The sequence below is a fragment of the Neolamprologus multifasciatus genome, chromosome 4, assembly GCF_963576455.1.
Source record: "Neolamprologus multifasciatus chromosome 4, fNeoMul1.2, whole genome shotgun sequence".
NCBI lineage: Eukaryota > Metazoa > Chordata > Actinopteri > Cichliformes > Cichlidae > Neolamprologus > Neolamprologus multifasciatus.
Window position 1 is genome coordinate 31,484,458 of NC_140442.1, and position 16,529 is coordinate 31,500,986.

General features: G+C 42.6%; 1 protein-coding gene across 8 annotated transcripts in view; it reads left to right on the top strand.

Annotated features, from left to right (window-relative positions):
• Nucleotides 1–16,529, top strand: part of rbfox1 (RNA binding fox-1 homolog 1) — a 107,207-nt gene that overhangs the window by 22,829 nt on the left and 67,849 nt on the right. For 6 of the 8 annotated variants that reach the window (XM_085155644.1, XM_085155649.1, XM_085155651.1 and 3 more), the window contains exons 2-6: nucleotides 5,253–5,519; nucleotides 8,105–8,251; nucleotides 8,935–8,988; nucleotides 11,072–11,164; nucleotides 12,392–12,452. In XM_085155644.1, coding sequence (XP_085011770.1) covers nucleotides 5,253–5,519; nucleotides 8,105–8,251; nucleotides 8,935–8,988; nucleotides 11,072–11,164; nucleotides 12,392–12,452 — 622 coding nt within the window. Of the gene's footprint in view, nucleotides 1–5,252; nucleotides 5,524–8,104; nucleotides 8,252–8,934; nucleotides 8,989–11,071; nucleotides 11,165–12,391; nucleotides 12,453–16,529 lie in introns of all 8 variants that reach the window. The other 2 variants (XM_085155645.1, XM_085155648.1) reach the window with 2 other exon arrangements.

The following is a 16,529-nucleotide window of genomic DNA, read 5'->3' on the forward strand; positions in this document are numbered from 1 at the left end:
TGATCATTTTTTAGACACCACTCAGACAGCCAGAAATTTAAGAATGTGGAATTACCAACCCCACCCTGAATGACCACAGCCCCTCCACCCTTATTTATTTATTATATAACTGCCGTTGTATACAGCCCCACAATGTTTCTGTTTCAATGTTTCTTACGTGTAGCCCATGTATAAAGTTTCACTCACACATATGTATACATATATATTGCTTTTTATTTTTTATTTTTTTCCCTCGTTGTATATTGTTTCCTCTTCTTACTTTTGCACCTTTGTGGTCCAGCTACCTAAAAAGCTCTAAGTCTTAAGGAGAAGGTGCAACTAAACATGTCCCTCCTGGTCCAACTTGGGTTTTGGCAAAGATACACACTGCTTTAATATTATTTTAGTGATCTCAGGTTGATGTAACCAGGTGTCGTTATTGCCGACGTGATTACAATTATACGAAACTTATGTTTACCCTTAACCAGCAGTTTTAGTGTTGTCGATTAGAGATGAGGACTGTGGTGCTGTACTAAGCTACTGAAATCCTTAAAGACCAACTGATTGAATACTATGAATTTTATTTACAGGTTAAGACTACACTATGACATGAGATATTAACTGTAAGTTTTCAATACACAGATAAGCTACTGTGTGTTGTAACAGGAACAAGAAGTGATACTCTACTGCAAAGAGCCAACACCAAGTGAGACGCCACTTAAAGATGCAAACTTCTTCCATGCACACTGAAGGACGTGTCCTGGTTGATGATGACTCAAGAGTCCTCACAGTATTACTGCCTACATAACAAAGTTGGTACAGCCCACACAATGTGGTTTGCCAGAGGTGGCCCACACATGGGCCAGCACAAGGCCAGACACTGCTGACCCTGTGCTGGCCCAGAACAGTTTCAGCTCTGGCCCCAGATGTCAGCCTAATGTGTACCTTAATCAAGCCATGTAATAACAACATGTGCCGGAACATAATAGTGCAAAAGTAACATGACGAAACTGTTCAGAGAGTGAACGGACTGATTCTTACACACTGCTTCTTTACTCTCCTGGATTACTCAAAGTGCTCTGGAGGAGCCAGGGGTCGAACCACTCACCTTCCGATCAGTAGGTGACCTGCTCTACCTCCTGAGCTGCTGCCACCCAGTGGTAAACATGAGTAAACCCTCACTAGGATAAAGTGTACACTCACAAACCTGTCAAACCTGCATTTGAAACATTAGCTACCATAGCAGTGGAGTATTGCAACATGGCATTTGGGTCTTCTAACTAAAATAGGAAAATAGGAACATAAACAGTGCCATCATTGCCAGACCTGGCCACATCTGGTTGACATACAGCCTGCCATGACACCAGTCAGTCAGAAGTGCCACCTTGTTTCTGGATCTGGGCCAGACCTGTTTTCTATGAGCCTGGGCCACATAAACCAAACCACAATCTAGCCAGATGTGGCATGCCATCACATAAACAGTGCCATCTATGCCAGGCCTGGCCCACATCTGGACGACATACCACTTACCATGCCAGAAGCCAGCCAGCAGTGCCGGCTTGACACCAGATCCGGGCCAGACCTGTCTGCTATGTGGGAATAATCCAAGTAGAGCCCTTCTGACTATCCAGGGAACTAGACGGAGAAACAGAGGTGATCGCTGCAGCCGAACTCTGGAACAGTCTGCCCCTTCACGTTAGGTCGTCGCCAACACTTGACATTTTTAAAACCCAGTTGAAATCACATTTGTACTCTCTAGCTTTTGACGAATTATGACGAGTCTTTTATAGTAATTACTATATATGTTTACTATTTTATCTCTATTATGTACAGCACTTTGGCTCAACCTGTGTTGTTTTTAAATGTGCTTACAAATACATTTGATTTGATTGTGTGTAGGTCCCAGGATCAACCCTCTGGCTGGTGGGACATAGCAGAGCATTGCAGTCTTTGTGGGAGACCAAAGTATGGAGAAGTCCATCCTGTAACTGTTTCAACCATTGCCTCTTCACTCTTACCTTTAGATCAGCGGTCCTCAACCCTCGGGCCTCGGACCGGTACCGGTCCGTGAGTCGTTTGGTACTGGGCTGCGAGAGTTGAGGCTCAGGTGTGAAATGTATAGTTTTCAGGGTTTTTATCGGTTTTCAGCGTTATTTTGTTATCGTTTTTATCGTTAACTCGGTTTTCCTGGGTCTTTTCACGTGTGTTATGAATAAATCTTCTTTTTTTCGGTACCGGTACTAGTTTTATTTTGTTGTATTTATCCGCGACACCTTAAAGGCCGGTCCGTGAAAATATTGTCGGGCATAAACAGGTCCGTGGCGCAAAAAAGGTTGGAGACCACTGCTTTAGATGAGTCAGACTCCAGCTGGTCTTTTTCTGCCTCTGAGGCCTCCTCCATGTCAGCCTTATAGTCCTCAGCACGAGGCGCCATCTTCATACTCCAGTGCAAACTTATTTCCAGAGTGCCCTGTGTGCTGTGAAGTCATGCCATCTAAAAAGTGACTGCTTCAACACTACTGCTCATACCTCTAACCATTTATAATACAGCGGCATTCTAAGAGAGCACACTTAGAGATGGGCATCACAAACTCCCACATTATCCAACACCAATAGCGGCACACACTTATCATTTCAGCAGCAAGGCACCCAAACAGAAAAAAGTGTGACATTTTGCTGCAAAATGTAGCGCTGAGGGGTGGAAAAGTCCCCAAAAAACCCCAAAACTGTTTTCTGTTGCTTACATTGTATAGGGGCACTTAACCACACCTAAAAAGTAAAAGTACAGCCAAGGGTTAAAGTGAGATTCAGCAGGTCAGAAAACCCCAAGATGTGTGCAGGGAAGAGAATCACAACTCACAGACATTTCTAACGTGAGCTTCGACAGGTTTTCTTAGTGTACAGGCTGTGATCAGCTGACCTGCTGGTCTGTGTGGATTTATGCAACTGAATTGAACAAGAACAGTCAGCAGATTCACAAGTGTGTAACTTGTGCAGTAGTCAGCAGTCCTACATATTTGTTTAATATGTGCGTTGAAGGACATGTCCTGGTCAAAAATGACTCCAAGGTTCCTCACAGTGTTACTGGAGGCCAAGGTAATGCCATCCAGAGGAAGAATCTGCTTAGATACCATATTTCTAAGCTTTTCAGGGCCGAGTACAATAACCTCAGTTTGATCTGAATTAAGAAGCAGAAAGTTAGCGGCCATCCAGGTCTTTATGTCTTTAAGACATTCCTGCAGTTTAACTCATTGGTGTGTGTTATCTGGCTTCATGCACAGATAGAGCTGGGTGTCATCAGCATAGCAGTGTAAATGTATGCTATGTCTTCTTCTTCTTCTTCTTTTTCCAAACCAGACAACAAAGTATGTATCTCATTTACAGTGACATAGTTTTTTCCCTTCCTTCCTCTCCCCCTCCTTTTTACATAAAATATAATTACCATTATATAAACAATCATATATCTATGTCTATACATACACATTTATATACATTAAAATTACAATTACAATACATTTATATACCTAAATAAGTATATACAAAGGAGGGGGAGAGGAAAAAAAAACAACAACCCCAAAACAAACAACCCCCCCCCCCCCCCAAAAAAAAAGAAAAACAAAAACCAATACACCTGCCCAGACCAATGTGTATAATCTTGGAGCAGATATGGGAGGAGGCCATCCCTCCCAGTTTACTTATTAAAGTAATCTATAAAGGGCTGCCAAATTAGGTAAAACTGTTTAACATGATCTCTCAATGAAAACTTAATCTTCTCCAACTGTAAATGATACATTGTGTGTCTTAACAAAGCAGAATGAGTTGGGGGGGCTTTATTTTTCCAATTTAGAAGTATAAGGCATCTTGCAAGCAATGTTATAAAACTCAGAGCACGAATTTGTTTATTATTTAAGTATTTAACTGTAGCTACACCAAATAGTGCCATCACTGGGTCTGGGGGGAGCTGTTTTTGAAAAATATCAGACAAAGTTTTAAATATTTTAGACCAGTAGGTGGCGATATTAGGACATGTCCAAAACATATGTGACAATGAGGCAGAATTCTGGCCACATCGATCACATCTTGAGTCAGCCTCTGGAAACATCCTTGAAACCTTCAGTTTAGACAGATGGAGCCTGTGCAGGACCTTAAATTGTACTAGTGCCTGCAGCAGACAGAGGTGGAGTGAACCAGTCCATTGATCTTCAGTGATGTTAGTAGCCAGTTCTTCACTCCAAGCATATGCTATGTTTTCTAATGATGCTGCCTAAGGGAAACAGAACTATCCATTTATTTTACTTTTCAAAAGTTTTTGTATCTTAATGACCTTGTAGTACCATATCACCCTATTAGAGCACTTCGCTCCCGCTCTGCAGGCCTACTTGTTGTTCCTAGAGTATTTAAAAGTAGAATGGGAGGCAGAGCCTTCAGTTTTCAGGCCCCTCTTCTGTGGAACCAGCTTCCAGTTTGGATTCAGGAGACAGACACTATCTCTACTTTCAAGATTAGGCTTCAAACTTTCTGTCAGGTTTATATGATTGGATTGTCATTTATGCTTAGAGATATTTACTCATATATGCTTAGAGTTTTATAATCAATTGCATATTGATAGAGGTTTGATCCTTAGCAGTCTGTAAAGACTCTGTGACTCTCTGGCATACACACTCACATCCTGGGGTCACGAGAAGAGGTCGCACCTTCTTTTATTGTTTTATGGTACAGCAAACACAAGTATATCTGTTTTAGTCCAAGTGCCTTTTGTTTAGATGAAGATTTTGGGAAGTGCTTTATGGGGTCACATCTTGACCCCCCCCACACACACACACACCGACGGTACCCTTTGTTCACATGTATACCTATGTAAGATATCATATGTTAATGAACCTATGCATATTCATGTAACCACAATAAAAGGAGTGCTACAGGGAACCTGGCTGAGAGTCTGACGGAGGTCCAGTGGGCGGAGCAACATCTGGCTCCAGTCGGGTCTCCCTCATGCACGAGTAACACAAAGATTTTGGTGACTTGTGTCTTGCTTTTGCTGTGTAGTAAAATTGTCTCGTTCCAGTGGTCTGTGTTAAAGCATATAGTAGGACTGGATGTGTGATTGTTGGGGATTTTTCTGTTGTCTTTGTATTATTGTAGAGTCTTTACTTTACAATATAAGGAGGAAACTATTGTGATTTGATACTATTTAAATAAAATTGAACTGAATTATATTGAATTTAATTAAATTGGTCCTCTGAAGTAAAAACCATGTCTCTTTTCTCATACAGGCTAACCAGGACTTACCAGCTCCCCCAGACCCGTCCATGGCCCAGGCGTTCCCATCAGCCCCATTTGCTCCCACACCCCAGAGCATTCCAGCTTCACATGCCGACCCACATCAACACCCACACCAGAACCCAGCAGCACCACAGGACTACACTGGGGTCCAGGGGCCCATCAGTGACTGTCCACTCAATATGTACCAGTCCTCCCAGAACCACAGTGAGCAAAGTGGATCAGACTCTGTCAGTCAGACAGTGACTGGCACAGCCACAGTAAGTCTTCAGAGAAGGTGTTTACATATTTTGTTCATGTGACCAAGTGGTCGGCGGGGTTATAAAAGACGCAACTCTCCACCACGGCTGGAGTAAAGGAAAGACAAACAGCCGCGCTGTAGCGGGCCGCAGAAGTATTACTACTAGTTACCTACTTCTGAGAGAAATCAGAGGTCAGAGGAAGCCTACCTGTAGCAGGCACACGACCCGATCGTCTCGGTAAATTAAACAATAGGTCAGCATTTACTGCTGTGTTGCGCCAGGAGCTCGGGAAGAATGAACCAACAAAAAAAAAAACGCTTCCCTTTATACAGACAGACACCTGTAATCAATGTGCAGGTGGGTTCCTGATTAGCCCAGTCACATGATACAAGGAGCGAGTGCAGCGGAAAGAGAGAGAGAGAAGGTGAAGCGAGCAAGCAAAGAACCAGAGAGAGAGAGAGACGCACGCACGTGCTGGGCAAGTTACTTTGGAAAAGTAATTAATTATAGTTACTAGTTACTTCTTCAAAAAAGTAACCGAGTTAGTAACTGAGTTACAAGATTATAAAAGTAATTCATTACTTGAAAAGTAACTATTGTGTTACTTAAAAAGAAAAGTTTAACCCTCTGGGGTCCAGGGTATAATTGCCCATTTTTAACTACTTTTGATTTTCCCTCCACATTTCACCTTTAAAAACTATTTACTTTGCCTTGTTTGGTATCATCCTTTTCAGCACAACCTCACGTATCTGAATTTAGTTGAGTCCCTTTCTCACAGTGGTGATAACTGGAAAGCTGTCTGGCCAGAAACTGAATGTCGGGACAGAACATCAACTGTGTTAATTATAATAAAAAGCTTTGTATGAGCACGTTGAGTGATGCCAGTAGTGACTCGGGTAACAAAACAGTCAAAACAGTCAAAACTGTTTTGAATTAAGCCAACTGATTGAGAAAAACTGTAAATCCATGCTCTCAGGCAAGGGGAATGTTTTGGCCTATTATGAACTACTGCCAATTCTTACACAGTGCTTTTCTACTCATTCATCCATTAACACAAGCACTTTTTCTATGTAAGTGCTTCCTGTCTACTGATCTCTGATGGATGCTTCGGAGAGCAACTTGTGGTTAGTATCTTGCCCAACAATATTCAGCATGAAAGCGAGGAGCCAAAGATCAAACCACCAACCTTCTGATTAGCAGATGACCTCCTGAGCTACAGCCAAGCCATATATTTATAGTGGCTATTAAAATAAATATGACATCTAGCATTATCTCTAGAGTTGTATTATATGGTTAAGCTGTTCTGTCCATTCTGGTCATCCCCAACGAAAATGCGCAACATCTTCTTTGCTTCCTGTCTTTTAGCCTCTCTTCAAATCATACATAATGCAAGGTCTCAAATCATCTTGTAAACCTTTGCTTTCACTCTTGCGCTATCCTTTAGTCACACATCACCCCTGCCATTTGTCTCCACCCACTCCACCCTGCCTGTCATGATACTGGGCCATGTTGGCCCAGTATTCTTAGTTTTCGTGTGTTTTGTTCTTTATTTATGCCGTGGTTTCTAGGTTGTTCTGTTAAGTTGTTCCTTGATTTCCCCTTGTGACTTTTACCTCCTGTGTGCCCCTCTGTGTATTTGTGAGCCCTCCTCTCCCCTCCTCGTGTTTCATTCCATGTTTTCCCCAGCCCGTTATGTCTGTGCTCTCTCTCTCCTCCTGTCTGAACCTCTGTGTACTTCCTGTTTTACTTTGACAGTCTCTCGTCAGTATGCGTCGTGTTGTGTTCACCCCTGCCCTGTCTCGTTACGATTATCTGTGTCAGCTGTGTTTCCCGTGTGCTCCCACTTCCCTCGTTAACCCTCTGTGTATTTATGTCCGCGTCTCCCTCATCCATGGCTGTGTGTTTCTCCGTATAATATGTTATAGTTTCCAGTTTAGTTTGCATGGTTTTTCTCTCCAGCAATAAAGCTTTGTTTTGAGTTCATTCCTGCCTCCTGCATGTTGACCCTCAGACCTGTCTCCCTCTCATTCCCTCACACACATCTATCATGTCTTCTTTCCAGTGCATACCTCCACCTCCCCATAATACCATATCACCCCAACAGAGCACTTTGCTATCAAACTGCTGGCTTACGTGTAGTTCCTAAGATAATTAAAAGATTGGATTCAGGATGCAGACAGCCTCTGTATACTTTTAAGATTAGATTTAAAACTTTTATTTTTAAAGCATATATTTAGGGCTGGACCAGATGACCCTAAATTCCCCCTTAATTTTATTGCAAAAGGCCTGGGCTGCTGGGGGCTTCCCATGATGCACTTTGTCACTCACCTTTTTTCCCCACCCACTATGTGTTTATACACCACCCTGCATTTAATCATTACTTATTATTAACCTCTGGTTCGCTTCCACATTGTGTCTTTTAGCTTACCTTCCTTGTCAAGGCACATGTTACGTTACAAAATGTTAGAGCAAACATGCACACATTCTTGTTTTTTAAATGATTGCATTGCTAGCAACAGCATTTCTTCCAGGATGACAGTTATTCCATGCATCCATGTACATTGATAGTTGCTCAGTAGTGTCCTTTTATTTATATTTTTCAGCAAACAGAAGATTTTGCTCAAACAGACAGTTGTCCATCCACAGAGGTGGTACCTGAAAGCACACACACCAAGGTCCAACCAAAGAGACTTCATGTCTCCAACATCCCCTTCAGGTTCAGAGACCCAGACCTCAGGCAAATGTTTGGGGTAAGTATGGTGTGATGTAATTATCCTCGAAAATTTGAGCTGCCCAAAGTATTTCCAACATTTTTTAAACTCCCAAACGTTGATTCTGTTCATCTGGACATTTTCAGTGGAAGAAACGTTTCGTCACTCATCCAAGTGACTCTTCAGTCTCAGCTGACTGCAGGTTTCCCCAACCTTATGTCCACACTAACACATTTTTGTTTGAAAACACTCTTTTTCAATCTTTCTCAATCTTTTTCTCTCCGTTTTGGCTTTCCGTCCACACTGAGACAACGTTTTTGGTCAAGGAAAATGCAGTGTTTTGAAAACACTCTCCAAAGTGGGTACATTTGTTTTTGTGTCGCAGCGTGAAAACGCTACGTCCAGATGAACAGAATCAACTTTTGGGGATTTACTTACCTGGATGATGGAGTATGCATCAAGACATTTTTTAAAACCATTATCTTTTTGTGAGTAACAAAAAACACATAATCAACCCAGTAATTGGCCAGTTACTGCATTACCACTAAACTTCTGCCAGTCAAGCTGAAAAATGTTATAACTGTGTGGATGTTAAGAGGTAATATGTTTGCAAAACAGGAAAGTCAAAAAAGCTGTAAATTTTTTATTTCATAATTTAATTAAAAAAAGGTTAAACACACACAGACACACACACTCAGAATTTCTTTTATATTTTTTCACAGCAATTTGGCAAAATTTTAGACGTGGAAATCATCTTCAACGAACGCGGTTCTAAGGTACATACATTTTTGTTCATCTTTAGGTAATAAGCATCAATAATCTCTGCTTCAAAAATAATCCTCTTAGCTTTCTCAGCTTGGAAGAACCTGGATATAAATGGATTGTACTTCCCCAACAATGATAGTAAAAGCCATGTCTGGCAAAGTTAGTTTGACATCGAATTAAATCCTTGTGAAAATGTCAAATTAGTCTTGTGAAATCACAGTGAGTGGGAGCCAGTGTGTCCTTTACATGAACAAAATGTGAGTTTTCAGAATTTACTGCTGAGTGCTACATATAAGAAAATACCTTACTTGATTGCCCCACTTTTCTAAAGTCTTGTGGACGAGCTCTCTGGGGACAAAACTGATTCTGCTGATTCTAATTTTATGTACATTTAATAAGACAAGAAACACAAAACGAAACATCAAAAGAATTGCTATGATTCAATGCAATCGACTATCATGTGCATCTGAATGTTTTTACATTATTTAAATCACAACTTTATATTCTATAGTTGGCACAAAGTGAATTATTTTAAGCCCTTTTAATTTTTAATTTTGGTGTAAGCTTGTAAACATCACAAATCCAGTACATGCAATTATTAGCATATTTGTTAAGACCAATAAAAAACAACGTATTTACGACAGAGAAAAATGTAACTGAAATATGTTCACTTACACACTCAATACTTGGTCTTATGAAGATGATCAGTGTTGTTGAAATTCAAGCCTCAGTAGTTGCCTTCAGTTCTTCTTATTTGTCGATTGGATGTCTCTTATCTTGCTCTTGACAATATCCCTGTAGATTCTCAAGCACAGTAACAACATGGTCAGGAAACCATTTGGTAGTAAAAACTCAAGTCCTGCTGGAAAAGGAAATTGATATCTGCATTAAAGTTGTCAGCAGATGGAAGTAAGACAGGGTCTAAAATACCCAAACAAACAAGCACAGTAAAATATCTGCAGTCAGTTATACACCACCTTATTGAGGGGCAATATGATACTGAAAGTTATATATATCCCATTATATAAATGTTTTCCCTCTGTTTCTTAACCTTGGAGTCACAATAGCTCAATACTGGTATATCAAAATATCCTCCTTAGAACGACGTCCTTTATTTGCACTGGGTCAGATTATTATACTTCCATTTAAAGAGGAAGATCAGTGAGATTTAATAGATTCTCTGCCATTCTCTGTCTTTTGTCTTTTGTGTCTTTTTGCTGGTATTGTATTACTTTTGTATAACTATTGCAATGCAAAAATAAATTCATTTTCCCTCCAGCATTTTGATATGACTTACTCAGCTATTCATTATAAACCAAACCTACATCAGTTGAAGCATCATAGATGACACAATATTCTTCCTCTAATAAACCCAGCTCCAAAATACTGGGACACTGAGTAAAATGTAAATAAAACAGAATGCAATGTTTTTCAAATGTCATTGAATCATGTTTCATTTACAATAGAACATAGAAAACATGGAAATATTTCAAACTAAGAAAAGTCACGCACATCTCAAAAAACAGAATCTAGACAAATATCTCAGTGTTTCCTGGCTGCCTGTGATCTTTGAGTCCTCAGACAGCACTGCATGATTATGTCATGGAAATCACTGCATGGGCTCAGGAACACTTCCTCATTGTGCGTAAACACAATTTATTGTGCAAGTAAAAACTGTCATGCAAAGAAGAAGCCAGTAAGTGAGCGTGATCCAGAAAGGCTGCTGTCATCTCTGCACGGTTTAAAATCAACTGAGGCAAAGTGTCGAAGTGTTCGGTGGGCAGACAAATCCAAATGAAGAGAGGAAGCTGCACAGTGGTCAGACTTTGACATATGTTGATGCCATTGAATTCCAATTAAAAGTCAGACAATACTTTTATTTAAAATGTTACATTTTCTCAGTTTGAACATTTGACATGTTTGCTGTGTTCTGTTATGAATAAATATTACACAACGTCATTTTTGGAGTTTGGTTTGTAGAAATAGGATATTGCATCATTGACAGTGCTCCTATTGACTGAAGCTGTTCTTTATTATGTTATATTTACCAAATAATATGCATGTTGTTCTTGTTTCTTTCCGTTCTGCACACAGGGTTTTGGTTTTGTAACATTCGAGCATTGCGTGGATGCAGACAGGGCAAAAGAGAAATTACACAGCACCGTGGTAGAAGGTCGTAAAATAGAGGTGCATCTTCTCAAGTATTTCTTTCTTCTGGATTTCTTCCTTCTTACTGTCACCCTTTTTGTGTTTGTCTCGATTTACCTGTTGGTTGATTTATCTGGGTGTGTTTGTGTCTAAGCATTCAGCAATCTATCCCACTTATCTCTTTGCCATATTTCTAAAGATACAAAATAGTTAGGTCATCCAAGCCTTATCATTCCCTTTTATTTAACCTACATACATACATGCATACATACTATGTACATGAGTATTTAGAAATGGCCTAACAGTCTGCAGTCTATGAACTAACCTCAGCTAACGCCAGCTAACAATGTTAGCTCGGTGGTGAGTAGCAGAATCAGAATCAGAATACTTTATTGATCCCTGGGGGAAATAATTTTTTTGTTACAGTGCTCCATTATAAGCCAACATTAACAAGACAGACAATATGCTAACTAAGAATAGTACTATATATATATATATATATATATATATATATATATATATATATATATATATATATATATACATATATATATATATATATACATATATATATATATAGTACTATTACTATACTATACTACAGGCATCTCCGAAAACATTAGAGCACTTTTGCAAATATGTGATGTCTTGATGAATCGAGCAGATATTAGAAGTTTACGCAGCACCATTCTCGCATAAAAATATCTTAAAAGTTTATTTTGTGACCCAGAAAGAGTAACATTTCAAACTCATGCCACTCTGTGTTCCTCCGCCACTGCTTCGTTTGAGTTTTGGACGAAATGCATTCTGGGATATTGCATTTCGTCATTTCAAGCTGATTGGAGACCAAAACAGCCAATCAGATTGTTTTTGCACCCAAGTCTGTGATTGGCTGGTTTTGTGGCACAAATATAACGGTGCACAGAAAGAGTTGAGGGCGCACGGGCAGAAATGTTGAGAGCGCGAGCAACACATTACGAAGAAGCGCAAATGCAAAAACTGAGCCAGAGGGGCTGCTGTTGTGTGTGTGTGTGTGTGTGTGTGTGTGTGTGTGTGGATAATAGCAAACACTGAAATACAAATTACAATGAATTTTGTTCACTCAAATTCAGCTTTTCTTCGCTCAAAATAAATTTATCCTCAAAATGCAACACCTGCACCTGCAAACTTTTTTTTACATGCGCTCAGAATAGTGGCACAAAAATAACAGCATAATTATATAAAAGTATAACACCTAATGAAGCTCTGTCTCTTTACCTGCTGTAGGTCAACAATGCAACAGCCCGTGTAATGACAACTAAGAAGACTGTCAGCCCATATGCAAACGGTAAGGCTTATGGAACTTTTAATTGGTTTACAAAATTAATCGATTGCAATGTGGATTTAATGTGGCTTTTTGGATAATGTTGTGATGAAAATGTCCCTTTGATGTCAAATATTTCTTACCCTAAAGCCAACTGAAACATAGTCACACACAAAGGAGCTCCTGTATTTATTTCAGTATGGGGTTTGGGGAGGGGTAAAGCATTTGAGCATGAATAATTGCAAGGTAAAACAACTAACACATGTACAAGACACGGACGTGGTGACAGCACTTCTTTATTCTGATATTTGGTTTACTGTGGTTTTACAATGGGACACAGACACTCCCGCTCCTCTGTCACGTCCACTCTCCTTCCTCTCCGACTGTCACTGTCAACATATAAAGAGTCATAATCACATTCACATCCCAGCACACCTGTTCACCCCGCCCCTGCGCCGCCCCGGGAGCTCGCTCCATCACCCCTTCTCTGCAGCCGGCCGGAGACCACACCCACGCCACACATCCCCACCGTCAGACTGAGGCCGGGGCTCCGAACAAGCCGAACAGAAGCGTAACGAATTGGTACAACCTGTACGGAGTGGAGAAGGCCGTTTTTTCCTTGGACTCTGCAGACAAGGGAATCTGCCAGTAGCCTTTGGTTAAATCCAGTGTGGTGAAAAAGCGAGCGGTGCCCAACCGGTCCAGGAGCTCGTCGACCCGGGGCATGGGATAAGCATCCTTCTTCACCACAAGAACAATGGGGCTAAACCAAGCGCTGTGCAACTCTTCTATTACCCCCAACCTCAGCATTTCCTTCAATTCCCGGTGAACAATTTGTCTTTTATGTTCCAGCAGCCTGTAGGGCCGTGAACACACCATCACGCCAGGCTGCATCTCAAAATGGTGCTCTATGAGAGAAGTACGGCTGGGTAGGGGGGAGAACACGTCAGCAAAGCGCTGTGGCAATGCAGCAACATCCGCCCTCAGGGCCTGTGTGAGATGGCCACTATAATGGAGGGAGGCGGGGATGTTGGATTTTGGCACCTCCGGCCCCAACTCATCTCTCTCCCTTACCAGGCTCACCAGAGAAGCGGTTCCCTCCAGGCTTTAAGGAAGTTGAGGTGGGAAATCTGCGTAGCTCCGCCCCTGTCCGACCGTGCTACCTCATAATCAACGTCCCCCACTCGCCGTGTGACCACAAAAGGCCCTTGCCACTTGGCGAGTAATTTTGAGCTGGAAGAAAGAAGTAACACATACACTTTGTCACCCCTCTGTGTCACAGGGGTTGCTGACGCTGCTGGAGCAAATTCTCCCATGAGAGTCTCCCCAGTGTGTGCAGCTTTGCTCTCAGGTCCAGCACGTACTGAACTTCACAGGGCTCGGACCCTCCTCCCAGTTTTCCTTAATCAGGTCGCGCACCCCCAGCAGCTTCCGGGTATCGTGTCGCATAATCCACCAGGACTAATACGAAGCGAAGCCTCGTGCACTCCGGTTAAATGGCCCGATGAGGTCCATACCGATGCGGTCAAACGGGACCTCCATGAGGGGTAACGGGCGCAAAGGCGCCTTTGGGATGGCCGGCTGGCTAACCAGCTGACACTCCAGACACAATGAGCACCGGCGGTGCACGTCGGCCCAGATGCCGGGCCAATAGAATCGGGCTATTATCCGCTCCAGAGTTTTTTCGCATCCCATGTGTCCGGCCATGGGATTCGAATGAGCCGACTCATTTCCAGGCGGCTTTGCGGTACCAGCACCTGGTGTCACGAATGTATTGAAGGCACTGGAAAAGTCAAGAAACAGGATCCTGACCGTACCTTTTCCCTTGTCCAGGTGTGAGTGGGCTCTGTGTAGGAGGTACAGGATGGCATCCTCCACTCCAACATCTGCCTTGTAGGTGAACTGTAGTGGGTCCTGGGCATGTTGTACCTGTGGTCAGAGGAGGCTGAGGAAGAGCCGCTCTAGAGTCTTCATAAGATGTGATGTCAGTGCCACCGGTCGGAAGTCATTCAGCTCATTGGGCCGGTTCCTTTTGGGGACCGGGACGATGCAGGATGTCTTCCATAGGGCGGGCACTCTCCCCAGTCGCAGGCTGAGGTTGAAGACTCGTTGTAGCGGCTCCCCAAGTTCAGCAGCACACGCCTTTAGCATCCTAGGACACACCTTGTCTGGGCCTGCTGCCTTCCTGGGGCGAAGCTTCCTCAGTTGTCTCCTGACCTGATCCACTGTGACACTGGGAGTGGATTGGAAGAGGGGGAGGGAGGCTGAGAACAAAGAAGCTACTTGTGGCAAGGACCCGACACACACAGGGTTTGTGTTTAAACTGAGTTTATTTTGCTTGTTCAGCAGCTTTTGGGTTACGACACAGACTCAGGGAGCAGCTCCATTCGCACTCACACTCGCTCCCCACACGTATCCACCGTCACTATAAATAGGGGGAAGAGTCATCAGTCACAGCACGTACACCTGTCTCCTCTGGCACCTCGAGGCCAGACACAACACCCCTGCCACATTACTGTAATGTGATAGATTTTTATTATATCTGTGTTTCCCTACCTATAAAATAACTGGAAGTTAGGTAAGGTTTATGGCAGGGGTCGGCAACCTGCGGCTCCGGAGCCGCATGGGGCTCTTTAGTCCTTACAGTGCGGCTCCGCGTGGTTTGGGAAAATAAATTAGAAGTATTTAGCTGAAGTTTAATTTATTTGTGTTAGTTCTTTTTTTAACTTGTAGTTCTAAATTGGAAGATTATTGTGATATTGAAATATAAAAATACAATTATATTCTATTATTTTTTCATCACTCAAAATAAGCGTCACACTCGCAGAAGCCGGTGTACGAAACGCCGTGCATTTATCGAGACTTTCAACCCCAGGTAGGCCAGTTATGGATCTTCGGATCCACATTATGTCAGCAGCTGTTCTCCTCCATGAACTATGGTAACAACAAACACGCTCACGCCTCACAGACGACAGCTCACAGTCCTACGTAAAGATGAAGTGACTTCGTACAGCCCCGGTCTGCAGACGCTGTGTGCAGAGGTTCAGGAGCAGAAGTCCCATTGTAAACATATCACTGCAGACCCGACGATGTTTGCATGAACACGCTTTTCAGCTTCTCTTTATTGACCACTTTTCACACACGGTTGCTGCACGCACACAGCCGGCTGTAGCTTTGCAGCTCACAGCCCGACACACCAACACAACAGCACAGACGTGAAGGCGGCGAGGCGTGATTGTGGGTCCCGCTCAGGTGCGTCGCCTCCCCTGCAGCGGCGCTGCAGACCACGCCCCGCCACACACATTAACCAGGTAAAATACATATTTAGGCAGAATTTTGCAAATATCTATTTTTCCTTTTTTAGCAGCATAGAGCTTTTTTCCAATTACTTTTTTAAAAGTCAGGTCTAGGGATGGGTACCGGTGTCCGGTGCCATGATGGCACCGGTTCTGACATAAACGGTAGTAACCAGACCGAAAAGCAGCGCACATTTCGGTGCTTTATTTCGGTGCTTTTTTTTCCTGAGCTGTGATACACTTTAGATTCTAGCCAATCATTTTACGTTTCCGAGGATAGTAGGCGGGGCCAGGTACGTAAGTTCTTTTAGAGCAGAGCTACAGATTAAAAATGCCCAAGGCGAAGCAGTCAAAAGTCTGGCTGTACTTCACAGCAAAATATGCAAACTCAGCAGCCTGCAACAAGTGCTTTAAGCTGATACTGTGACACTGTCAAAGGTAACACCTCGAATCCGATGAAACACCTGGCGACGCATAGCGTTTTTTTGAAAGCCGAGAAATGCGCCGTATTTGATAGCTTGCTGCGAGACCTCACACCGTGCACATCTACTGTGGGTGTGGTGCCTGTTATTGGACCCGGAGCCCTGCTAGTGTAGCAGAAATGATGATGGCAGCAGCAGCCGTTCTTCTCTGCGTGAGTAACTTCATGTTGTTCATGTGTAATTTACGTTGAGTAGGCTAACCACGTTATTACATTAATGCATGTAAGGTGAACTAGCAAACACCGTCATAGTTACATGCGGCTGTCTTCTTGTTTGATGGCAGATACTCCCTTCACCCTGGACAAAAAGGCTAAAATGACCAA